At 42.8% G+C, this 26,728-nt stretch overlaps 3 protein-coding genes across 3 annotated transcripts in view; 1 reads left to right on the top strand and 2 right to left on the bottom strand.

The window, feature by feature from the left end:
• Positions 1–5,245, bottom strand: part of LOC309415263 (methyl-CpG-binding domain protein 2) — a gene marked incomplete at both ends in the record, with an annotated part of 38,510 nt that extends 33,265 nt beyond the window's left edge. Inside the window, one exon of the mRNA XM_082012730.1 lies at positions 5,133–5,245. Coding sequence (XP_081868856.1) covers positions 5,133–5,245 — 113 coding nt within the window. The remainder of the gene's footprint in view (positions 1–5,132) is intronic.
• Positions 5,246–5,395: 150 nt separating this feature from the next.
• Positions 5,396–16,866, top strand: LOC309415093 (DNA polymerase iota-like; the record flags this gene model as incomplete). The annotated part of the gene is given in 11 exon segments (XM_082012536.1): positions 5,396–5,746; position 5,748; positions 7,293–7,418; positions 8,129–8,293; positions 9,083–9,235; positions 10,251–10,487; positions 11,184–11,362; positions 11,640–11,731; positions 13,225–13,358; positions 14,621–14,823; positions 15,905–16,866. Coding segments are annotated over 11 exon segments (2,466 nt in total). The 3' UTR covers positions 16,730–16,866.
• A 1,005-nt stretch (positions 16,867–17,871) lies between these two features.
• Positions 17,872–25,071, bottom strand: LOC309415082 (stAR-related lipid transfer protein 6-like; the record flags this gene model as incomplete). Its single annotated transcript, XM_082012496.1, has 6 exons — positions 17,872–18,052; positions 18,371–18,464; positions 19,556–19,673; positions 21,625–21,751; positions 24,803–24,852; positions 24,982–25,071. The coding sequence occupies 6 exons, from the start codon at positions 25,069–25,071 to the stop codon at positions 17,902–17,904; spliced, it is 630 nt and encodes a 209-aa protein (XP_081868622.1). The 3' UTR covers positions 17,872–17,901.
• Positions 25,072–26,728: the final 1,657 nt, after the last annotated feature.

The following is a 26,728-nucleotide window of genomic DNA, read 5'->3' as shown; positions in this document are numbered from 1 at the left end:
GTCATGACTTGCTCACTTTTAAAGACAAAGGTAAAGGTCTCAGAAAAAAAACAAGGCAAAACCAAAGCACAGAATTAAGCTAATCCTACTGTCACTGGAAACTCTCCCGCATTTTTCTTACTGTCAAACCACAAAACAAACTTCAAAGGGATGTCTGTTTGCCCCATGGGTACACCTATACTGGAATAGCTTTTGTAGTTAAACTTAACAGTCTATTAGAATCCACTGAAAGCAATGTCAACTACTTTGCTTTTTTAATCTTGACTAGAAAAAAAAAGTAGAGTAATTCTTGCTTGCTTTTTTCCCACGAAGAACAAATGCATCAAAACAGAATATTAACTTGCTGCTGCTGTGAAAGAAGTAACTTCATGCCAGAGTTTAAGAAACATTTTTCTACAGGTAAACGCCCTAGGGGTTATATACACTAAAGGGATTTTACTGACAAAAAGGGGTAAAGAAAACAGAAGCTGAGATACCCATGTTCAAAGTTCCCACTTTACTCAGACTTCTGCAGGACTTTGGAAGTATGACCGAGTCTTTTGGCAGGACAGCAGCACCCCCTACCTCATAGTACACTGAATAAATAATACTTAAAAAAACCCATGACGCCAATCTACTACAGTATTAGGCCTTACACAAATACGTTACTACTAGGAGAGTCACTTAAAAAATGCTCTTTGTGTCGATGCAGTTTCTCAGGTAACTTTGATCACTATAAGATAACAACAGTTACAACAAGTTGGAAATATGGTTCATACAAGCACAGCAGTGTGATTTAAAAGAAAAATCAGATGTATAGCCTTATATGTAATATCCTGTCTGCAGACAGTGAATGAATATTCTCAGACTACAATATCTGAGAGAGTGATATCTGCAGAGTGATAAAGGACTTTGTAGCAAAGACAGACAAGCCGTTCAGAAAGAGGATTTCTTACCCCTGAGGATCAACAAAAACTACCTTCCATCTCGCCTTTGCTGTAAGTTGAGTGTTCACTTTATAGTATGGACAAGACGGTCATTAAGAGAATTCCTACCTTCTTTCAGCTAGAAAAGAGCACGTATATTCCTGGAAGTTGCGACGTATCTCAAACCGATTCAAAAGAACACAGTTTTGTCTCAGCACCATGGTAATCTTCTTCTTCACTTTAATCTGTATCGTTGTCACTGTGAATATTCCTTGCTCTTGGGACAGAACATCTGTATTCACTACAATACATACTCGAGTTACCAGCCCCGCACAACAGACCTATTGCGCATACAACCCTCCAGGAAGTTACCTGATGTGTGGATTAAAGTCTGAAACAAGCATTTACTCTGAGAACGCTGTGCTAGTTTTGCATTTGTCCTACATTCAGTATAACGATTTTAAATGTGCTATTCCCTAGATCAAATAAGTTTGTATTACTAAATATAGGAATCCTCTCCTCCCTCAAACTTGGCTCCAGAAGAATTAGATTTTTCTGCATCACCATTAACAAGCATTCTGTAAGCCAAGCCAGGCCTCTGGTGTCACCTACGCAAGCCTACTATCCTCAAATCACACACACATGGAAACCTATTTCTTCTGACTGCTTGTATAAAATTAAGCAACTGGAAGTTTAAGTGAATTATTCTGAAGATGCACAAACTTGAAATGCAATGTACATTTTCATCCTTGTCCTACAGTTACCAAAAAAAGCATGGTATTGAGGTATTGCTCTTTTAAGCGGTCATGCCAAACCCTGATGATGTAGGCTTTTAGGGAGTATTAGTCTGTATAAGGCACAAAAACCAAACCCACTTTGTACCCAACTACATATTTTAACAACATAGCATTTATTAACATCTTTTTTTTTTTTTCCCCCAACAGAACTAGAGCAACACAACTCTTTTGAATGTACTTGGCCTGCTCTACTTACTGGATCAAAACAGATTTTCATTTGTTTTAAATGTAGCAGTGCTGAAATCTGCCTCATAGCTATAACAGAATGAAAAGGAAAAAAAAAACAAAAAACAAAAAAGATAAATTTCCTACGCCAGTGCTGCCTGCAGCCATAAAAACATTTTCTGTTTGTTTCACTTTGGTTGCGCAGAAGTAGTCCTGTAACCGAACAGAAGTTATTTCTCTAGACATAAATGACTACTTATTTTTCCAAACCTGTAATCTGTAGTGAAAACAACAAACTCTAAGCTATGAGTTGCCTGGTGAGTTTTTAGTTTCAATTTTGCGGTTGTTTGGCAGAAGATCTGCATCACTGCTAACCATGCTGGAAGGCGTCCTAAAATTTGAAACATTTATTCCTACCACTTTCCCACATTAAAAAGACAGAATTCTAGAGTCAGTGATGAGCAGATTACAGTCTTGCATCTTCAACAAAAATTGTGTTAAAGAGTTTCTTAACAGGGTTTTAGGCAACAACAGCAGCAAAATCTGAAGGATGAAGGCTCAGTTCGTTACACAGAAGGGGCTAACCTCAAAAGCTGTGTTTTGATCTGGCATAGTATTTGTGAATTATTTCCACCACACCCCTCTTTTAATAGTTTTTTTATGATCATCGCGGAAGTCAGAAGACTCATGGATATAGGTGAAGAGGGGCAAAAACGATCCTACCAGAAACTACTAGAAGTGTTTTACTTTATCTGAGCAGCTGGTTCACACCTCCCTAAAGTGTGACATGTTAAAATAGCATAAAGCAGTCCTGAAACGAGCAAGTTTCAAAATGCAAATAAGGTAGATTGCAACATGTATTAATCTTGCAAGAGTTGTTCTTAATTACTATTATTATTTAGACCATCACAGTAAATTAAGCTTTGTCCAATCCCTTTTTGGGGTTTTCTTCTAGCCTTGAGAAATCATAAAAACGTAAACCCCGGGTTTTTAGTCAGCTAAGGTGCCTTAATGAACTTAATGAGGTTATGTATCATTCTTTTCCAAAGAAAAAACTAAAACCTGGAAATTGTAGAACTTACTGCACTTCCCCCATGTTTTCGTAGATGAATTAAGGATTTGTAATACATAAAACACTGACACCCCTATATTCTGATGGGACAAACATGTGGCTAAACTCAAGTGTTTTTCAAACAGGTCATTCTGAGCAAATAGCTGAAGTTACTTCCGCTTTCTACATTAAATATATTCCAACATAGTCAGCAGTGACTGTCTGGCTTGAGAAAAGTTTGGCATTTAATTCTGGAAAGAATAATCCTATGCAGAAAGTTCAGTTTAGCAATCAGCAGAAAACCAGGACCCATCCAGAAAACAGGATTCAGATTGTAGACTCAAGCACAATCATTCAGACAGGCTTCACGAGGCAGCGCCGCAGAAAGGAAAGGCAGATGCAGAGATAGACAGCGATGCCAGATGCTACCCAATCATCTGCCGCAATATTAGCATACGGTTGGGAGCGCAAGTCAGACAAAGGCGGTAAGACAAAAAAACAGAACTTGTCTAAAAAAGTTTTCAATCAGATTCTTTCAAAACGCTCACGAAAAAATCAACATCTAGCAATCCTTTTGTCAGATATTTAATTTTTTTTAGCAGCAACACACGATGGGTCAAATGATGCTATATTCAACAGTGACAGAAAATGACTTTTCCATTAGCTGGTATCCGGGAGGGAGCAAGCACGACCTCTCCCTCCTCCAGCCGGGCGGCAGAAAGACTGAGTCCATTCATTGCAACAAAAGGAGACTGCTAGGCCTGCTCGGAAACAGCAATGTTAGGGAGAGGTTTCAGGTGTGGTTCATCAGATGCGTATAGAGCTATAAATAGAGGTGCTGTGGGTAAGAGGTTAGCCGTGGCAGAAGACAGCTTCCTCTGCTGTGCAGCAGGCTGGACTTACAGAAGCATGGCCTAAGAGCAAGACTTCAGCATTTGTTTGATTTCTGCCTCGAGAAGAGAACTATCTTTTTCAGTTTTTGACAGCAAGCAGGAGGGTGAAACAAAATTAGGTTGCTGTTGCTTCTCTTGGTTTTACTATAACCTGTGCAGTAATAATGAGAACATCTAGCAGTGGCAAGGTTTCTTCAATTTTCACATGCTTTTAACTTCGCTAAAATTTTAACTGTTGTTACTAATGGTAAGCTTCCTAATTAATTCAGTGATGGGGGTGTCCCGACAATGACCTAACTATTTTGGTAGGGCCTCTTGGGTACAGATTATGGAAACCCTGACTTCGTTTAAATGCAGGGGGGTGTTCTCTTAAGCCTGGTCCTGCTGTACTGAAAAGCTAGGCTTGGGAGGGTTCTCATGGCCCAGCGTGCAGCAGCACTAGCGCTCCTCTCCCAAAGGAAAACCGGGCTGAGGGGCTCCTTCCAAGTCCAGCCAGCCCCGCGGCCAGCCAGCCCGGCGCTGGCAGTCGCCTGCTGCTGGCAGGGAACCACGAAGCATCGCTACAGGCAGCCGGCGGCTCCTCCCGAGCGAGGGCCACGGCCGGCGGCCCGGGGCTCCCGCACAGGCGGCAGGAGCGGCTCCGGCGGGCGCCTCTCCTCGAGGCTCCCCCCGCCGCCGGCGGGAGCCGCTGTCCTGTGCCACCGTTCCCCGCCGCCCCCGGGGCTGGGCTGCCTCCGGGCGCTGCCCGAGGAGCGACGCCCGTCCGCCCCCTCCTCTCCCGGCACCCGCGCTCTCCTCAGCGCGGCCGTCAGGGCCGCTCCCCACAACGGCCCCTGTCAGGCGGGCGGCGGCGGGAGGAGACCGGCCCCGACCACCCCGCGGCCCCTGACAGGAGGCGGCGGGCGGGGAGCGGCCTCGCCCCCCTCGGCAAGGGAGCCATGGCGGGAGGACACCGGCCTCGCCCCCCTGACGGGCGGGCCGTGGCGGGACGGCAACGGCCCCTGACAGGCGGGCGGCGGGAGCTGGCTGTGCCCCTCAGCCGCCCCGGGCCGGCGAGAGAGGAGCGGCGCCTCCCTGACAGGCGGGCGGCGGGAGGACAGCGGGACTCCCCGCGGCCCCTGACAGGCGAGAGGGGAGCGGGACCGGCCCCCGCCGCCCCTGACGGGGGGGAGCTCGGGGAGCAGGTGGCGGTGCCGGGGTGCGGGGCCGGGGCGGGGGGGTGGGGGGACGGAGGAGCGCTGGCGCCGGTCGCTGCCCGGGCCGGCCCCGTCCCGCCGGGGGAGCGGGCTGTCACGGGCCGGGCGGCCCCGCCGGCACGTACCTGAAGTAGTAGACATCGCTCTTGCCGGCGCTGAGGCCCGACTTGCGGATCACCTCTTCCTTCTTCCAGCCCGGGGGCAGCGCGGGGCAGTCCATCCTGCCCTGCTTCTCCATGCACCGGGCGCAGGGCCCGAAGCGGCGGCGGCGGCGGCGGAGGAGGAGGAGGGACAAGCGGGGATGGGGCTTGCCCGGCGACCGGCCCCCGGCGCTCGCAACAAGAGCTGTATTGTTCCCGGACACGGCCGGGGCCGGGACCCCCTGGCGATGGCGGCCGCGGCGCGCTGCTCGGCGCCAGGAGCGCGGGCTGCGCGCGCAGCCGGCGGAGCGCTCGCCCGGCGCCCGCTTCCGCGGCCGAGCCCCGGAATCCGTGTCAGCGGCCCTCCGAGCGGGGCGCGGCGCGGCCTAGAGGGGCCAGAGCGGCCAACCCCGCCGACCATAGAGAGCGCCGTAGGCGGGGCAGAGCGGCCGCGGCGGTGCCCGCGCAGGGGCACGGGCTGCCATACCGGCATCTGCGGGCGCCTGAGGACTAGACTGCCGGAGGGAGCCGCGCCGGGGGGGCGCAGGCTCTCCGGCGGCGGAGGCTGGGGGAAACCCCAGAGCGGAACGGCGCCGGCAAGGTACTGGGGCAGGAGAAAAGCGTCCGTCGCGTCCCACTGGCCCCCCAGCGTGAGGGACAGCGACGTTTGGCGGCTGTTGGGGCCGGTTCTGGCACACGCTGCAGCATGGGAGCCCGTCGGGACCGGGACGCCAACAAACCCGCTCTACCATAAACCTGCATTCACCCATTTTCTCCTCCAAAGTGTCCATGAACAAAACACTGCCCTGGATCCCCCAGTTTATTCGTGTCCTCTAACCTCCAACCACTACTACGCCTTCCCGGCCCCGCGCCCTCCTCAGAGCCGGCCGCACTCGCGCGGGGTTCCCGCGGGGCGCCGGGGCTGGGCTCGGCGGCCTCGCAGCCTTCACGCGTCCGGCGGAGACCCCGGCCCTCACCCGCCGCGGCGCTAGGACCTGCGCGGCGCCGCCGCCGTTCCGGCCACCGCCTCCGTGGGGCGGGCGCAGGGGAAGGGAGCGGCGGGAGCGCGGCGGTCCCCGCCAGCGGCGGCGGCTGAGTCAGCCCCGGGGAGGCATGGAGCCCTTCCCGCCGCCCACGGAGCAGGACGAGGAGGACTGGACCGCTCCGCCCGCCCCGTGTGAGCGCGGGCCCCGGGCGGCGGGGCGGGGAGCAGAGCAATGGCGCCGGCCGCTGAGGGGAGCGGCGGAGCCCGCCGCGGACCGGGGCCCGCGTCCCCCCGTGACCCCGGCGGCTGCCCCACGGGTGGCCGCAGTCTCGCGTTCTTTCCTGGGCAGGGGCACACGCCGGGATGAAAAGGCAGGGGCTACGGGGGGAGGCGGGAGGCCGAACCGTGTCCCTGCCGCCCGAGGAGAGCAAACGCGAGCTTCTGGTGGGAGCCGTGAGCCTCTTCCCGGCAGCCATAACCCCGCCTTTCTCTTTAATGATTTTTGTGATCCTGCGGGTAACCGCTTTGCTGCTCCCTTTACAAGAAGAGACCTCAGCAGACGTTGAAAACAGCCCCCTGCCCCCAAGCCAGCGGGCAGAACTAGGCCAGTTTCGTTTGTACTATATCGACTTAATTGGGGTTCTTTTCAGCTTAGAGAAATAAAAGCTTTTTTTTAATTTTTTTTTTTGCTTTTTTTTTTTTTTTAATTTGGCGGGCTTATTTTCATAGCAGGGGCTGCTGTTTGTTGGGTGGTGATTTACCATCTGCATTGGCATCCCCTGGGAAAGGCAGATATCTGATAGAGCTATCTTAGCGGAGTTAAAGACAGATTATTTTACAGAAATATATTAAAAAGAAGTTTCGGTGTTCTGCTGTGAAAGGATTTTGTATCAGTAAAGCAATGTTCTAAAATAGTTCAGTGAAAAACAAATACAATTGACCCTTCGAAAACAGGAGTGTTTTGTAGTAAGCCGAGTTGCTATGGGTGACTTACACTCATAAGTAATCCTAGAATTAATGCAGTGCTAGTATAAAACTTGTAAATTTTATATTCTTCTTGTAATACCTGTTTATTAGTATGGATTAATTTTTTAAAAAATTGTTACATCACATATAAGGTGGCTAGTAATTTTTAATCTGTTCATTTACTTTCCTCGCAGCAGGCCACAGCAAGTCTGCATCAGCAAGAAGCGCAGCAAGCAGAGTGGTTGTGCACGTTGACTTGGACTGCTTTTATGCACAAGTAGAAATGATCCGTAATCCTGAATTAAGAGACAAGCCTTTAGGTATGAGTTACTTTGCTGTTAATTTGGGGATTATGTGTATTCAGGCAGAAGAAACTAAGGACATGAATAAACGAAGGACATGCCTGTGTGGTGAGATACAGGCAGGCACATCCAGAGTGAGCAAGGTGCAGTCTAGACTCCATGTAGTTGTGACTACAAGAGTAATAAATCCTTTTGAGCACAAGTACAGGCACTCGCCGACGTGTCTGAGCAGTCCTGGGGACTGAAGCTGGTTTGTAATGTACACGGGCATAGAGAGGGTTGAGCTCCATCGATGAGCCTGAGCCTTTTGACACAGTCATGCTTAAAGCCTGCTTTATGCCATCCAAAAGTTAAGAATGAATGCGAGGCAGTCAGTAGCATCTACGATCAGGGGAGAAAGTACATCATAAAATGACTGTTGCATAAAGAGCACTTTCACGGCTAAGATTGCCTGAAAAGGCCCCAAATTAAGAGCGATGTTACAATGGGAAAAATACCTGTACCGTTTTATAATGTTCTCACCATCCAGTAATCTAAATCAAGAGATCTGTCCTTCTCATAGGCTTGTAAAATAAGACTGTTGTGTTGGTTTGTTGGCTTGTTCTGTGATGTTGCATTCTGATCAAAGCACACGCTTCACAGTCTTCGTAGTGGCACGAAAGTACTGTGGTCTTCTGTGAAATACCGAGAAACCTAAACTTTAAAAAACATTTAACCTTTATTTTTAGGTGTACAACAGAAATACCTCGTAGTTACCTGTAACTACGAAGCCAGAAAACTTGGAGTGAAGAAACTGATGTCTGTCAAGGATGCTAAAGAGAAGTGTCCTCAGCTGATACTGGTTAATGGAGAAGATCTAACTCTGTACAGGGAAATGTCATACAAGGTGACAGGTACAAAATTAACAATTTTTCAGTAGAGGACAAACACTTTCTGTTAAACTCTGTGTGCACGTACAATAGCATATAACATTTTCCTGCTCTAAAAGTTCTTATTAGAATGAGCCTCATACCATGCTGATAATACTTCCAGTCATATAGTGTCAGTATTTCATAAAATAAGCTATTAGACTTGGTTGCAATCTGGGTCAGACGCTATAAATGTATCATACTGATGTTATATGGGATCTGTATGCTATGTTAGGATTACGCCCATGTAGTTCTTTAGGAACAATTTTTGTTACTTACATACTGACTGCGGTAATTTATTTCCAAATGTGAAGTGATGGGGGACAGAACACTGAAGGCTTCGAGTAGGTGAACTTGTCCAGTATCTCTTAATTAAATGATATGCCAGCATTGTCATTGATTACTGCTTTTATCATTAGCAGTGTTAGCAGTAATAACTTAAAAGTGAAAGCCCACCTAGCTGGGAACCAGATTTCCTTTGGAGAAAGTACTGCAGAGGTTAAGAACTACAATTGCAAAAAGAAACGAGGAAAGAAGGAAGAGATTTAGGGAGAAGAAAAGTAGATGATGGAGGTAGTTGTGGGATGAAGAAATACTCCTCTTCTTCACCTTTGCTAAAATAAGTGCTTTATTTTATCTGGAAGAGAACACGGTTTCTCTTTGTGCCAGCATGCTACTTGAATGCATGGGAAGTCAGCCGTGGATTGATGCAGACATGAAAACCTCAGAGTATTAGTTGTGTGGGTATTATCCTTGGGTATCTTTTCCTCCTAGAGTTGTTGGGGGAATTTTGTCCACTGGTGGAAAGGCTTGGGTTTGATGAAAATTTTGTGGATATCACAGAGATTGTAGAGAAAAGACTAAACCAGCTACAGCAAAGTGGATGTTCCAGAGTCTGTGTGTCTGGCCATGTGTACAACCACCAAGGTGAGGTAAACATTCTTCATGTCAAAAAATAGAGTAAATATTTGTGAAGTTCAGTACAAAGTATCTGACTGCTTCTAAGTATTGCCCAGAGATGAACGGGTGGAAACTTGTATTGCGCTGTGCTTGGTTTCTGTATTTGAGAGCACATGTATCACAACTGTTAATCAGTGTTCTAATTAGATGGTACAAAAAATAAATCTGTGTGGTAGATAATTGTACATGTACAATGATTTGGGAGAACAGATTTTCCGTGTCCTTTTTTTTTTTCTTTAAAGTAGTTTTACTGTAGTAAGACATAGAACTTTGTTTGAGCTTGAATGTTACTGTCATTTGGCAAAATTAAATGAGTTGTTTAGTTTTTGAATGAATGAAAAACAAAAAATGGAGTAAATTTTTGCTACAGCCATTAGGTCAGGAGACTTACTGAGACTGAAGTAGCTAACTGACCTGCTTCGTACATCGTCGAATGTGAATCCAATATACCCAAACTCATTTCATGCACTAGGAAGGAAAGCAGTTGGGTTTTTTTCCTGGACTTTGAGTTATCGCAATAGCTTTGAAATGGTTTGGAGAGGAGGGAAATGCCTGAATAGTCCTTTTCCCCTCGTGTGACATTTGCATGTGCGTAATAATTAGGCTTAGGTGCAAGGCAGCCCTCTAAATTAAAGATTTGTAAATCTCTACTTTGGTTACAGTGGTCCAAGAATCCGTGCTACTTAACACTTTTCTTGGACATCTATTAATATATTTTACATTTAAAATACTCCCTAAACATTATGCTTCCTGGACAGTATGCCCCTGGCTTTAGACAGTAGCAGTCTCCCTTTTACCAGTGTTCTTGGGAGACAGGAGTGAGGTTAAACTTGGATACAGAAGCCATGGCAATACCACTTGACCCGCGAGACCATACTTTCTTGTACTGCTTTAATACAATGTAAAAAATACCTAAATCTTACTAGAGAGTTAGCTAACTAGGTGACTGTCTACATACTGAACACTTGCTTTTTCTTTGCAGCTATCAATTTGCACAATACAACGCACATACGGCTAGTTATTGGATCTCAGGTTGCAGAAGAGTTCAGGGAAGCCATACATGCAAGACTGGGCCTCACAGGGTGTGCAGGCGTGGCCTCTAACAAATTACTGTCTAAACTAGTATCTGGCACCTTTAAACCAAATCAGCAGACAGTGCTTCTGCCTGAAAGCTGTCAAGATCTAATACGCAGCCTTGATCGCATCCAAAAAGTGCCTGGTAAGCGTGGTACTATGAACATAGATGGAAAGCATATTGACAACTCTTAAGATGATAAGAAAAAATACTGCAAAAATTATAGCTGAAATAATTTTAAAACCTAGTCCTCACAAGCAGGCAAGGAGGAGTGTGGAGGTGTATGTTTGAGGTGCTTTCTTTTTTTCATAAGCTGCATGAGTTTTGCTTAGCAGAAGGAATGAAAGGACTTCGGTTTTCTTAATTTTCCATCGTGACATTAATGTGTTGCAGCATTTTACAAGATACATTCAAAAATACTAAAATCTCAGTTTATTTTTATTAAAGCCCAAACATTGTGGTTGATACTAAGTTTTTTAAAAAGTTTGTATTTAATTTGCTGACTGGAAACCTACTAACAGTTATTAAAACAGTCTATTGGAGCCTAATAGAATACTTTGAGGAAGTACTTTTCCTAATTATTCTACACTGACACTGTGCTGTTGGCCAGGAAGCATTGAGGCAGGCTACAGACACAGGCAGACCTCTGCTTTGTCCCACTATGGCTTTTCTAATGGCAGATTCTAAAACTCAAATGGAAACTCGCCAAAAATGTTGCTGAAAAGACTGCATTGCAGTAGTGAAAGTAGCTGGCAGTACTATGTGGGTGGGCATTTCATATATATATAGATTTATATATATTTTTTCGCTTTCTGTGTATTTTTAATACGTTTTGTTTAGGCATTGGCTACAAAACTACCAAACGTCTTGAAACGCTGGGTGTTAGGAACGTGTGTGATCTCCAAGCCTTTCCGTCTGCTGTGTTAGAGAAGGAACTAGGTCTTTCTATCGCTCAGCGTATCCAAAAACTCAGCTACGGAGAAGATGACTCCCCTGTGACTCCATCAGGCCCTCCTCAGGTACAAGTATTGTTCTGAAGTACTTTATAAAGAGCAAAAAAATTGCTTTTAGTTTTATACAGCTTTGCCAGACTAACCAGTATTATGCATTTTTGTATGTATTCCCTAGTACAACTCAAATTAATGTATAATTCTCCTGAAAAACAGTTGAGCTCTGAGTGTCAAAGATACCTTGGAGTTAATTCTACACACTTAATTGTGATACTTTTTTTCCTCTTCAGAATTCTGGAGTAAATATAAAAGTCAAAGTCCTAATGTGGGGTGGTTTTTTTTTCAGTCCTTTAGTGATGAAGATTCCTTTAAAAAATGTTCATCAGAAGTAGAAGTTAAAGAGAAAATTGAAGAACTGCTTCCTAACCTATTAGACAGGTGACTGTCTTCAGTAGCTCTTTTTGATGACTGAAATTGTAACCTGAAGGGACTTGGAGCATATGTTAGGTTTGTCTCATACTCTACATTTCTTCTCTCGGCAGAATGCATTTATAGGGACATTGTCTGCCTCTCCAACTTCCCCTTTTTTCTCAGTTCATGGATTGTCCTGCTGTATTGCTCCCCTTGTGCCCCCAGGCTGGCTGCCAGTCCTTCCATTCCTGTGCAACTTCTGATAAAGATCTTCACATATTCCACCTGCTGATCCTTCTCTGTTGCTTTGGTTGTGCATCATAGTATTTAGTGCATCTTCACTAATCTCTGTGAAGGACCCTAGGTTTTCTTTCTCTTTCCATAAGTGACTTTCTCTACTTTCAGACCCTTGCTGCTCACCATTTCTGCATGTCTGCTAGTCCACAGCTTATTCTTCTGTCAGTCTGAAAGAACATTTTCATTTCTTCCTCTGTCCCTTGTGCTGTGAATCCAGGCAGTATCCCAGCCCAAGATACTTGACAAGAACACCAGCATAGCAGGAGGATGCATTTACTCATGTCTTGGCTGGTGTGACTTTCCTATCTTCCCATTCCATCCTGTGACTCTATTTAAAACAAATTAATAAAAAGGGCTAATATTCTAGCAGCACTGAACTTTGTTTCCTGTTCTGCCATGCTTCAATTTCTTCTGATTTTTTGAAACCCTCTTTGCAACAGTCCTGAATAGCCTTTGTGTCCCCCATTAGTTCTTGATTTTTATTTTTTTTGTCTCTAAATATTGTAATATTCTTTGCATGCCTCTCCAAGCCTTAAAATAATCTACAAGTCCTAAAGGTTTTCTGTGTCCACTTCTATGCAAGTCACACAAAAGATATATCCATTTTAGTTATATTAATATTGTGGGCAAGCAGCCGTTTATCTGTACCTCAGCCATTACTCGGTATTCACAACATCGGAAGTGAGGCTGTTTGTCCTATCTAGTTTACAACAAGCGGAATTGAGAAATTTTTTGCAGGGAAAAATCCCCCCCATGCCTTTTGGAGGGAGAAAGAAACAATTACATACTTTGTTTCTTACCCTTCATCCAAAAGGCAGCTAACCTTTTGCTGCTAAAGTGGGGATGTTTCCTCGAAAAGCAGAAAGAAAAGCTGAGGATTATACAGGGTATAACTGCAAAAACTAGACTACCCTCAGTGTATTAAATATTGAAAGGTGGCAGTATTGCAGACTGGCTCACTTAATTTTCACATTCACTCCAACTGAAGACTCTCAGAGTCAGTATCCACATTGTATTGAACTTCTAACTGATGGGTCATTAAGGGAACCAGCTGGGACCCAAAGTTCCCCCTATAATCAGTGGAGTAAAGCCAGAAGTTGGGAGAGACCTGTAATGCTTAATTTAAGTGATTTTGTAACCTAGATGCTGTGACAGTTTCCACAGACCCTTTGAAAAATACTCATCATAATGCTTATTGCTTTGTGCACCTTAATGTTCCATAGAATATACAAAGATGGAAGACAACCACACACAGTAAGACTGACCATACGCCAGTTCTCCACAACCGATAAATGGTTTAATCGTGAAAGTCGTCAGTGTCCTATTCCACCTCATCTCATTCAGAAATTTGGAAGAGGTAAACTTAGAATTTTTGAAAGGATCAACTTTGTGCTGCTATCACCTAACTTTCTGTAAAATCCCATTACTTAATTTCAGAATAGTATTCCCTACATTTGGAAACATTTCCATTACTTGTAGTGGATGTATCTTGATGAGATAGGCTAAAAACATAGAACTTCACTGTAGGAATAACTTCTATGTTACTACCATGTTTTAACCCAGTCTGTCTGGATTCCTGGCAGTAAACTTCTTGGTGGGGTGGGGAAGGGTGACTGGGGGCTGCTTCCCAGATTAATAATCTGCTTTGCTAATAATTTGCTAACAGAAACTATTAGGGATTTGAATGACGTTCTCAATTTTATTATGTACTAAAATGTCTTTTTGATGTACCCCTGAAAATTAATAACACAAAGGCTCTCATCCTTCTCGGACTTAAGCTTTCCAACCAGCAATTGCAATTCATTTGACGTTTCATTCATTGACACGTCATTCTTGGGGTGAAGAAATAAATCTAAATGACTGTTGTATCAGCACACAGAATCACTGTTCCCTGGGTTCAATTCTGAATTACTTGTCGTAGTCCTAGAGAAAGCTTGAAGTCTGTGTAAGCTTATCCCTTCAAAATTGCTACGGGACTTCTACATTGGAGGAGACTTAACAATTACTGTCAGCTTATAGAGTCACGCAAACTCCAATAAACCATGTTGTTATTACAAATGTTGGGGTCATGTTATATGCCTCCATGGCCCTGTAAAGGCCCTATTTGGTAGAATTAGATCATCTTTTATATCTGTTCAGCTTGGCTTGTATTCTGTAATTCTTCTTTTCTAACCAAAGTACATACTATAAAGTAACCTTCACAGGTGTGAAATTAAGCATTTTTACTGGAGCAGGGGGGGGAAAAAAAAAAAGTGTTATTCAGTTCAAGACATACCTGACAGGGCAGAGCGAACATCTTAGCAACTATATTCAGAGGTTATTTTGGAAGCCTTCAGCAGTGTTTAGAGTTTAATACTTCAGGAATTCATGTTTTGAGATGAATAAAGGTTTCCTTAGTGTATATGGATGGAGTTATAAATATTCTCATATTGCTAAGAATAGGATTGTATTTTCAACTTCTTAGATTACGACTGGTCTCTTATTTTACATGCAAAATACTGAAAGTTCAGAATGCAAAGTTAGAAGTCTGCCTTTGTACTTTGCTATTTAAATTAATCTTACTCAGTCAGTTACTTTTGATTACATACATCACTTTTTTCCCAACCTGTCTTCTTTTAGAAAGCAGTAACATTATATCCCCGTTGGTTGATATACTAATGAAACTCTTTCGGAAGATGATAAATGTAGATCTACCATTTCATCTTACGCTTTTGAGTGTCTGTTTCTCCAACCTCAAAGATCTTCCTAGCAGCAAGAAAGGATCAATTGGTTTCTATCTAAAGCAGATGTCACCACCATCAGGCTCTGGTAAACGTGTCTGGGTAAGGTGAAAGATACTGAAAACTATCTACAGATAAGAAAGTTCTGAGATGTTTCTGTCTTTGTTATATAGATTTAAACCTTAACCGCTTTGGAACTTTTAGGATCACGAGTTTTATTCACCTGGTAAAAATGAAGATTTATTTGCAGTCTTCTGAGCAGGTGTTAACTTGTTTGCTTTCTTTCATTAGATAGACGGCTTACAAGAGGTTTAATGCTATCCTGAATGGGACAACCAGCTAGGTTATCAAGTCTCTTAACTGAAGAGAACAGATTTCACTAAGGGAGAAATCCAAACTTAGGTATTCTAAAAAAGTAATTGCCAAATTTGGCTGTTCATTCCAGTAAGGTCTGCCCTTTATTTAGCGTTTGTGAAACAACAGGCCACTTACTCAGATATTGTCATACTGAAGCATCTCTTACCTTTAAGGAGCTTTTATTAAGATACTTTCACAGTGATGATTTACCTTCCTATGCATTCTTAAATCTCCCTGTTCAGACAAGAAATTAATCAATTCTGTATTGGCCACTAGTAAGAGCTTCTGCTCTAGTGAGCTTCTAATTCCTGCTCAGAATTGAACAAATCTCCTACTTCCCAACTGCATATGCTAGACAGTATAGGAGCTGTCTGTTGAAATGCTGCTAAGTATTTCCACAATACGTTTTCAGTACATAATACAAAAACACTAACTTCAAAGTTATGTTGTGTAATAGAATTTACTGTTTCTGTCTTGACATAGCAATTTTGCATATTGATAAGTCTGTTTCTCAACTGCTCAGGAGTATGATGGATTACATCATACTGTGTACTCTAAACCTCCACAGAGTTTTAAAACAACGAAATGTAACTTCAAGGTCTTTGCTACTTTAAAATAAGAAAAGGATTCCTACATGTATGTACTTTTTTTAAGGTCTGTGTTTGAAAATAAGATTTTAAAAAACTACTACAGATCATTAGGAAGAAAAAAAAGTACTGTCTGTTAAGGAGTAATTTGAAGAACTTGCTGTTAGTAAAATAGAGCTTGGTCACTGGTAGATTACACAGAACATACTTAATGCTTTTACGTACGTTTTTTGCCACAGGCAGTGGAAGATGTCTCACAAGGTGAGCGAAGTGCTTATTGGAACCAGGACTGCAATAGAACTGGAACTACAAAAACTAGGAAATGTTCAGAGGAAAAGCAAAGCAATACAAAAAAAGCAGGAATATCCGACTTCCCCATTCATTTGTCCTCTGCTGCCTTTGACCAGGAAGTCTTCAGGGAACTTCCAGAAGATATTAAAAAAGAAATTATTTCTGAAAAAACAGAAGTGATCCCTATTGAGACTGTTTTGGGTCAGTCATCAGTATGTTCTGCAGAAGAGGTACACAGCACTTCCCCAAATTCTAAGGGACTAAACAGTGATACACACGCTGCAGGGTGCAGTATACATCTCGCATCAGCTCACAAAGCTGCAGCTGTTCTGGCAGACAGCTCCAGGGCCAGTTGTTCTTACGAGTATCCTAGAAGTGCACTGACAAGCAGCAGTATGGAAGAACAACCTACTGACTCTCTGAACTTCAGAGGGAGAGCTTGGTCATCTCTGGAAGCTGGAGCCAGTCAAGCTGTTCTGCATGTCCCTGTCTTGGATAAAGATAAGCAGGCCTTCGAAACAACTTCTGAGGATAAAGCTTACAGTAGGCAAGCAGGAATTGTATTTCCTCCAAATGTTGACACAAAGACTTTTTATGAACTACCTGAAGATGTGCAAAAAGAACTACTAGCTGAATGGAAGAATCGGGAACCTGTGTCCAAAACTTCTATGGATAAACCCCCTGAAAAGCCTAAAACAAATAAAGGAAGAAGGAATACGGCACCATCTTTATCACAGTCTAACAGTTTGCTAAGATATTTTAAACCACAGTGAAACATTTTTTGTAATACTGACGCTGTAAGAATCAGCACTTGAAGGCACTTTAGTTATGAAAAGTTTACTGTAAATTGTAAAGATGTGAATATTGAAAATATATTTTGACAACTTTTGACATAAAACCTGCTGGTGACTCTGCTTAAGTAGTAATTGGTCTGTCTTATTTTTCTTTCTTATAAATTGACATTTATATGATCAATCTTCAGTTGTCCTAAAAATATTATAGCATACAAATATATTTTAGTATTTGCTATTAATACCTTAACACCCTGACTAGGGTGAAAGAATTTTTACTTTAATTTTAATTGAGTTATACTATGTATGCAGTTAATTGTTTCTAACCACTTGGGAGGGGATTGAGCAGAGAAGGGGAAAGCCATTTTCACGCTATTCTTTAATTTGCACCACTGTTTGTTATTTGTAATGGAAATCGCTATTCACATGGCTATCACTATTTCTTGCAGTTAACTCCTAACTGGAGGTACTAGAAATACTAAAGGGCAATGGGAAACATTACTTCCAAATGAATATCACCAGCTTTGTCTGGAAATTAATCAGCATATAAAAATTGTTTAGGTTTGGCACTCAGGATTCAGAGAATGACAAAAAACTCTGTGTAGAAAGAGCAGCTTTTAATGAAATGCTACATACAAATTCATTAGGCTTTTCTTCAAATATTTAATTCTAAAACAGTGAAATAGTTGCTAATTACATTTGCACTCATAGTTAATAAACATGTTTGAAGTCTCTAGTATAACAAGATGTTTGCTTGTTTCAGTCAAGAGTACATAATGGAGGTAAGAATTTATCAGTCTCTTTAAAGCTATGGAAAAATATGACTACTGTATTTTAACATTACTATAATTTATATCGCCAGATTTTCACGTGTGTGTATATATATATATAGTCTCTGCGTATAAAGTGCAAAAAATACTACAAAAGATCACCTGATGACATTGAAAGCGACATCCTGTACTTTGATTTCAGTGTAAATTCTTGCATCATTCCCAAGAATAGAGAAAACCAGCATTCACCATTTTAACAGTTAGTAACACCTTTATACATTTCCACATAAACCACTATTAAAATAAACTTCATCATCTACTTTTAATTTTAAATTTTAAAGATGCATGTGGCTTAAGTGCTTATTATTTTCCACTTACATTTAATTAATGGTCTTTCAAGCCTTTCAGTCCAGCTCTTGTGTCAGTGATTAAGTTTATGAGAGTAGTAGGTAATGCTGTCTCCACTACAGAACCTGGAAGCATTCCTCCTAGTTCGGGCTGAATAAATACAACTAGCTTGGAATGCTCTGGATTCCTGTGATGCAAAGGAGTAAAATCCTTCAGTTAACACTTGTTACTCTTGCTATGAAACTTACTGAGATGTTGACAATTCATCTCTGTTGAAATTACTAATAAGGAAAAGCAGATGTATAAAAGTTTCAATTGTTTCAAAAGATAGCCCAAGTCACAAAACTGATCTGCACAAAACTCTAAGGTTTCCCCAGAATAAAACTGTCTAAATAAAAAAAAAAAAAAAAAAAAAAGCTGTGTCATTTAGTAAATGTTAAGCTTTGTATGGAGAAGAAAACTGAGTAAGCAAAGATGCTAATGTTAGGGGGCTTTAAATACTTACTCAGGTAAAGGTGAACACACATATCCACAGGGATTGTTATAGCCTCGGACACAAGAGGGAGTTGGAGGGCAGTTGGAGTATTCCACACTAATAGCTGTAAGTCACCATACAGAAAAAGCAACATCAAATTAATTATGTTTATGTATGCCAATCATATGTCTCTAAAAATACCTTTTTAAAAACAAACTACACCAACTAGGACAGTACAAAATCTTGCAATATGGTTACTAATGTGTTTAGTAATTCCATTCTGTACACCAAACACCTAAAGGACATCAAATATTTGTGCATGTAATTCAACAAATGTAAAAGTTTCTATAGAAGTTTGGGCAGGTATACCCAAAAGTATTATCCTTGAGACATGATTACACATACCTAAGTGTTGAGGTGTGGCTTAGTTCTGGACAGAGAAGTTAGTTTGTCAGCAGATGTCATTAATTAGTAAAAGGCAATTGCAGAGAAGATGAGGTAACTGCTGCATACATGCACAGTAGTAGTTGGGAGAGGTGGTTTTGTTTAGTTATCCACTACTTTTGCATAATAGAAGTACTGTAAGAGTATGGCTTGAAAAAAACTGATAGGTCAGTAAAGTTCCAAGATGAAAAATGCTGTTCTCTGCCATGTACCAAGATCCACACAAAGGAAAAAGATGAGCACAGAAATGAAGAGGCAGTGAGAGATTCTCCTGGCTGGCCATATAGTTGTAATATTAATCATTTTCTGTTTCATGTAAGTTTACAAAGCCAGAGGATCAAATATGGAACAAATTAACAAGTTTGCTTTGAAAATAGCACATTAGGCAAGTAGCATTTGGTAAGGAAGCCATCTAAGTACAGGAAAGTGTTATTAAATAAACACTGAATTTATAGAGTAAAATAATGAATTCTAGCTTCCTCATACTGCTACATTTTTTTCAATTTTTCAAATAGAGGCGTAATAGGAGACTAAACACCACAGTACTTCAGTTGAAAATCTATTTTGATAGTTTCAGTATTTAAAAAAACAACAAACCAGCTTTGTTTTGGGGATAAATGGGAAGGGACTGTTAACATCAGTAAGAACACACATGGAGCAAGATACTCTATACTGTGATTAGGCTGCAGAACTTATTCTACAGCCATTCACTTTACGATTTCCAGAATGCAGCCAAAATATGAAAACATGCAGTAGTTACATGCAACTTACAGTTAGTTGTAAGAATATCACCAGGATATGGTTTAACATGCAGCAGGTCAACAAAATCTCTTGATGAAATCAGTCCCATGCCATAACTGTGTGTTACACTGTGGTATATACCAGTGTCCTACAAGTAAGTAAAAGTAACTTTTTAATTAGTATGCAAGCAGCTAAGTTTTATTTAATTGGCAAAGCAGCATTACATGTTGAATAATGAGAACGTGGAAAAAATGGATTCCTGTTTTCAGCATAAGATGACAGTTCTCACATATAGTTAGGGCTGAACCAACATGACAGCCATGAAACGCATCCTCCAGTAACACAGGGTAGGGATTCATTGCCTTTCCCTGTGGCCTAGATTTGAGGCAGGAGTACAGTTTCTGTGTGGAATGTGCACATGTAATATCCATGTTTAGTGGAGCTAGAATGTCTATTTGCATTAAAATACACATGCACATTGTGTTCTAGGATAAAGATGTATAATCTATCAAACTACATCAGTTCCAAAAAAAGCAAAGAAGGTATGGTTGGACGTACCACTACATCGTAACATCTGACAAACTCTTGCAGATCCAGGCAGAGACAGAGGTTCAGGGAAGACAAAAAGGGGAGGATTCCCCCCCCCAGTTTAGGGAATACTTTTATACACTTCAGTCATGTGTAATATGTTCCGAGATCTCTCTCCATCATCCATACACAGGGCCATCTCTCTCAAGTGGTTAGAATCATAGAATCACTAAGGTTGGAAAAGACCTCTAAGATCATCAAGTCCAACCGTCAACCCAACACCACCATGCCCACTAAACCATGTCCCAGAGTGCCACGTCTACGTGGTTTTTGAATGCCCCCAGTGATAGTGACTCCACCACCTCCCTGGGCGTGGTCAGCCTGTTCCAATGCCTGACCACTCTCTCAGCAAAGAAATTTTTCCCATATACAGTCTAAACCTCCCCAGCACAACTTGAGACCATTTCCTCTCATCCTATCACTGGTTACTTGGGAGAAGAGACCGGCACCCACGTCACCACAACCCCCTTTCAGGTAGTTGTAGAGAGCAACAAGGTTTCCCCTCAGTCTCCTCTTCTCCAGACTGAACAACCCCAGTTCCCTCAGATGGTCCTTGTAAGACTTGTTCTCTAGACCCCTCACCAGCTTTGTTGCCCTTCTCTGGACACGCTCCAGCAACTCAATGTCCTTCCTGTAGTGAGGAGCCCAAAACTGAACACAGGATTCAAGATGTAGCCTCACCAGTGCCGAGTACAGAGGCACGATCACCTCCCTACTCCTGCTGGCCACACTATTGCTGTTGGCCATCTTGGCCACCTGGGCACACTGCTGGCTCATGTTCAGCCGGCTGCCAACCAGCACCCCCAGGTCCTTTTCCACTGGGCAGCTCTCCAGCCACTCCTCCCCAAGCCTGTAGTGTTGTGTGAGGTTGCTGTGACCAATGTGCAGGACCCGGCACTTGGCCTTATTAAATCCCATACAATTGACCTTGGCCCAGTGATCCAGCCTGTCCAGATCCCTCTGCAGAGCTCTCCTGCCCTCCAGCAGATGAACACTCCTTGTTAGATCAAAGCCAGCTAACACAGAGCTGATAGTCTCCATAGGAATTCTGAGTTCTGGGTTTCCAGAGTGCCTGAGACAAAGTCCCAAGCAAGTGGAATTCAGAACATACAGTATTTCACAGCACTAGCACAGCATCAATTCAATCTCTACACTGCCCTTGACTTTGGTGATACTTTTGTGTAAACCATACTCACTGTGAGAGGGGAGCTTTGCCTACATTTTGTTGTCAGTGTGTCTCACCGTACTCTCAATGGAGACTTCTTGTTGTTTTCCATGGACTGAATTCTTGGCATGCTTGAGGACATTTATTTCACAATAAATATTTAACTCCTAAGGGGAGGGACACATTTCATACCCATTTCACATAAGCAGCAGGTTTAGAAGTTTTTATCAACCCAGAATGTATTTCATACTGAGAGCTGTCTTTGTCCCAGTAGAGCTATTTTTAGTCACCACAATTCATGCAGAAAGACTTAACTTAAAATCTTTGTATTAAATTATCATATTACCTGGTCAATCCTTTCCAACAGCTTGTAGGACTGTAATGCTTTGTCCCATTTGTTTCGATATTCAGGAAGATACATAAAAGGAATAATTTTACTAGGGACTTCCGTAATTATCCCTTCTCCACGGTATCTAGATTGTGCAAAAACCAGATACTGAATTCACCTTTATGAACTGGAAAAATAAGTTATACAGTAATAAGCATCTAGCAGTTGGGGATGCCAGGCTATAATGAGGTAAAGCACACGAATATGATTGCACTTGATGGATTGATTAAAATTCAAGTAGTAATAAAAATTATTATTCAGTAACTGATTCTTGAGACCATTACATTCTTGACACCACACATTTTAAATTAATTATTTGTGAGCTATTAGACAGGAACCTGCTAATTTAAATATATGCAATTCATCTATTAATTTTGTTTTTCTATATAGATATTGTCAACCCATCTGACACTGATTGCAAATCTCCCTATTTATGAACTTGCACGTTCTGGCATTTCTCCAACTTTTGCTCATAATCTTCAGCGGAGTTCAAGGGAAAGTTCACAGAGGGGAAGAGGAACCTCTCACATGGAAACAGGAAACTCCTGTCATGCTTGGAACTACTCACTAATACTGATAGTTCTCACACCTAGTTCCTGGAGAAACTGTGAATCATTACGGTCAGCACTTGCAGACAGCAACTGAATGCAAAGGTGAAGGATACTGCGTGACAGCAGATGAGCTCAAAGGAGACTACGTTTGCAAACAACTTAAGAAATCAGATTTACAGACCCTCGTGATGCACAAGTGTAAGTCAGAAAGAGCAAAGATAGCCAAGTTCAGACCCAAACACAGAGGCCCTGTAAAACCATAGATCTGTTTCTTCACTCTGCAGAAAGTCTTGTCACCAATTATTGCCTTGGAGTGAGAGCAGTGTGGGCATATGTGACTACTCCAGAAACTCACTTCTCCACTAACTACAACAGGTCCAATGGTGATAGAAAACGTTTTAATGCCTACTCAAAAACAGTGAACGTAAGCTGTGGCAGGAACAGTTAAAACCAGCATATTAATATTTGGATACACGCCTTATTTCCATAAGTCCCATGAACTTATGTTTACCAATCTCCTAAACAGCTTTTGCCTGCATCCTGCAATATCTTCTTGCCTAAGCTCAGTGTGAGGTGTTAATCAAGAGGACTTCATCTAGGCAATGCTTCTAAAAGACACAATTGCTAGAATAAAAGAAAGGGCACACTTGTGAAAAATCTCAATTTCCAGTTTTTACAGTGGATTGAGAACACTGAAAAAAGAGGAAGTAAGCCTGGTAACGACCACTTAGTGAGACCACGTAGTCTCCCTACCTTAGACAAACCGAAATACATACCTCATTGTCTTTCTTGAGCTCAGGTGACATAATTCTAAATGAAAACCTATTCAGCCTTGAAAAATCACCTTAATGCTTCCCTGAACTCTACTGAAAATATTTCACCTGACTGAAGCAAGGATCTCTATTACTTTTCACTACCAGATCCCATACTGATTTCTTTTAGCAAGTAAAGCAAACTGTTAATACTCCTGCCAATTAAAAAAGACACTGGTATTTGTCATATGCGGTTAATAAATATTCAATGTCAAACTGAAAATGGGAACAGCTATACTTTTGCTCCTAGAAACAGCTAGTATTCTTTCACAAAAGACACACTAGGGACCAGTACTGCTTGTTAATGTGACAAAGATTTGTACAAAAAGAAATGAATGAGAGATTCTGTCTCACTGTACCAAATGACAGAAAGCACGGTTATGCTTCTCCTAACTGCAGAGGACTTGCTATACATTGAATATAACTGAATATGGCTTCATGCCTGATTGCGACTAGAGTGTATCTTTTTTTCCCTCCACAGAAAAGAGTCATGCACATTCTTTTGAATTCTAAGCAACCAGACTCCCACTCCTTCATATCCACCTGTACTGAAATAAGATCTGAAATACAATAATAATGCCACATACAAAGTATGCAAACTCTTATTAAGATAACAGTACTTTTAATATATTCTAATTAATTATTACAGCTATTTTTCATTATAATACTGTAGAGTAATTATTCTGTAATACTAGTGATATAGCATTGTCTTCTGCAATTAATACCCTCTTAGCTCAAACCTTCAGAGATAATTAGAAAACCAGGCAAGACTTTTGCATTTAGAATACCACTAATCACAAACATCTCATCATACTGAGAACAAAAAAGAATCAGATGCAAATTTTCTCTACTGCTTATCTGTCTAGATTGGCATTTAATGCAATTTAATACCCATTAGGCATTGGGAAAAAAAGAAACAGAGAGAAGTTAAGGACATGTTGCAAGCATCCTCTTTTCCTCTGCTTTTGTACACTTATCTTCAGTGACTTTTTTTTCTTTCCCCTAGTTTAATGAGCTGAATCAGCTTGGTAACAATCAACTGAGTGCCACAGCCACCACAAATGAGAAGCAGGATTGCAGAACCAGGAGAGGGGTAGGGAAGAGGAGGGGAGGAATGTAAAGAGTAGAGCCAACTCTATCAGTGACAGCAAGCTGTGAGATCAACTTAGTCTGCCTTGCCTAACTCCACCCTTTGGGCCACATCTAGCTGCTTAACATCAGCACAGAATTCATTCTCAAGAGAAGGAAGGACAGATAAAGTTGCTGCTCCAGAGATTGTATGACGGTCTTATTCTCAGTACAGTTAATTCAGTTACGGGTGCCAGGAAGAAAAAGGTACAAAGGACAAATAAGGTAGAGCAAGAGCGTAAGCAAGTCTGCACACGTGAGTATCAGTCATTTCACAAGTATGAAGGGGTGAAAAGTGAAGTCCGGCTGATACGATGTATGGCTCGAATAGAATATTCCACCAGGAATAATCACTGACTTCAGGCCAAAACTGTAGCTCTGTATCTACTTATTCCGTATTAGTAAGTGTTATATAGTATTTAATTTTCATAGCACATTTGAAAATTCCTCAAGAAATCCATCTCTTGTATTCCAGCCCTATTGCTGACCCAGTGTAACTACAGTGCAAAATCTTCTCTACAGCTAACAAAACTAAACACTTTCATGAAGAACAGAACATGATTAACCTTTCCATTTCAATCTTGGGTGTCACTGTTCAAAAAAAGATGGTGTTATTCATTACAATGACAAAGTGTAAATACTTACATATTTCCTGCATACTCTTTTGAAGGCTTTGAAGAAACTGTAACATTTTTCTCAAAGTAGAAAAAGGAAAAATAAAAACTTAGCAGTTGATAAAGAGTTGTCAACTAATTTTTAAAGGAAAACAGTTTTAAACACAATGTACTTAAGTTTATAAATAATATTAACTAATATTTTCTTACTGAAACTTTTATCACTCTCCATCCTGAAGTATCTTGACTGTATGATAAAATTTTTTCTGAAACTTCATCCGTAATTTTCTTATAGTCCATTTATCTGTAAAGATTTAAAAGCAATTTGCTAGTATATGATAAAAGCATGCCTTAAAGAGCAAAAACCACAGGGCTCCTTCCTGTATTCTTCCCACAGGCTGTAGTATACAGTAACTGAGTATTTTTATCAAATTAACTTTCTATTCATCATATTCAATTTCAGAAGAAGATTATTTGAACAAAATTCTATAATTCACTTCCAGCCTGGGCTACTGAGAAGTAGCCGTTGGTGTTGATCCTGAGAATGACTTACAGCATCTAGTGAGACACACACTGTTCACTCCATACTAAATCCATCATTGCTCCACATTAAAGCTTCCCTTCCTTATACAGTTTATTGCCAGAGGTTCTGATTCTGACATGATTTGCTAAAGTCATCAGACTACTAGCCAACTTGGGTAGTTAAAACACATGAGGCTCAAACAATCAGAGAGAGATTTTTCTTGCATCAGACCTTTGTACAACAATCATTATAGGCTGAGCTACTGTGGAAACTCTTTGGCAAGTGAGAGGCCTGGCTCCAGCAACTGTGCAGCAGCAAGGTTGCAGAAGCCACTCATCCTGAACCGGCCTCCACCCAGCCCCTTCCAGCCCAACGCTGGCATCTCCTGCGTGCTGGAGCTCCCTACCTTCCCACCCATTTTTTAGGGCAAGTGTGCAGTATCTCTCAGGTAGTTCTTTCTCATAAGAATCATCAACTGTGGTTCTCAGGCCAATAGAGTTGAACACTTCAGGGCCAGCCTCTCACACAAAAGTTAACTCCATACCTAAACCTTTATGGGGCTGTCTAGTGTAACGGGTTGCACAGACTTTTGCAGAGCTACCTCAGTGACACCCTGCAGAACTCAGCTCAGTGCTCGGTTTGCGCCCCCGAAGGAGGGGCGCCCGTCTAGGGCTGTGGCAGGCACATCACACACACTCGGTCGGGCAACGAACTAGCGGCGCCTGAGGCGAGGTGGTGGGCTAGCCGGGCCCACTACCGCCCGCAGCCCCGCAGCCGGCTCGGAAAGCGCTGATCGGCGACGCCGAGCGCCGAAAACGCAGCGGAGCTAAAGGCCTGGCCGGCGGTACCCTCACCCCCACGAAGGCGGCCCTGAGGCCCTGTGAAGGGCGGCAGACAACCCACCTGGCAGCCCCCCACCTCTCCCTCCCGCGGAGGCGGCGCCCCGGGCGAAGCCGCAGACTGGCTGCCCCACCAGTGGGGACTCAAGGCAGGAGGGAGAGGAGGCAACAGCGACCACTCGTACTTACCTCAGCGGCGCGGCACGGAACGGAGAGCGCCACACCCACCCCGCCTTCCCGCCGGGCCGGCGCGGGGCTTGCCGGGAGCTGTAGTCCACGCTAGCGCCCTGCGCCGGCCGCCTGACTTCGACTACAACTCCCACAGGACCGCGCCGTCGCCACTGCGCCTGCGCGCCGCCATTTTGTAAAGGGGTGCGGTCTCTTCAAAACCACTGCGCGGCAAAGTCCGGAGGAGCGGTCGTTGTGGGGTGGGTGTGTCTGGGGCTTCTGGGTCGGGCTGGGAAGAGTCAGGGTATTGCGGAGGGGCCTGCGCTGTTTTGGGCTTTTCTTTTCTCCGCGCTTACTGTTGCTTGTGAGGGAGAGGGGGTCGGGGGCTCCTGCCGCACCTGGGTCTTCCCCGCCGGGCCGTGCGGGC

The sequence above is a fragment of the Phaethon aethereus genome (genome assembly GCF_964289735.1).
Source record: "Phaethon aethereus genome assembly, chromosome: W".
NCBI lineage: Eukaryota > Metazoa > Chordata > Aves > Phaethontiformes > Phaethontidae > Phaethon > Phaethon aethereus.
The sequence above is the reverse complement of the archived record's forward strand: the minus strand, read 5'-3'. Positions and strand labels throughout refer to the sequence as shown.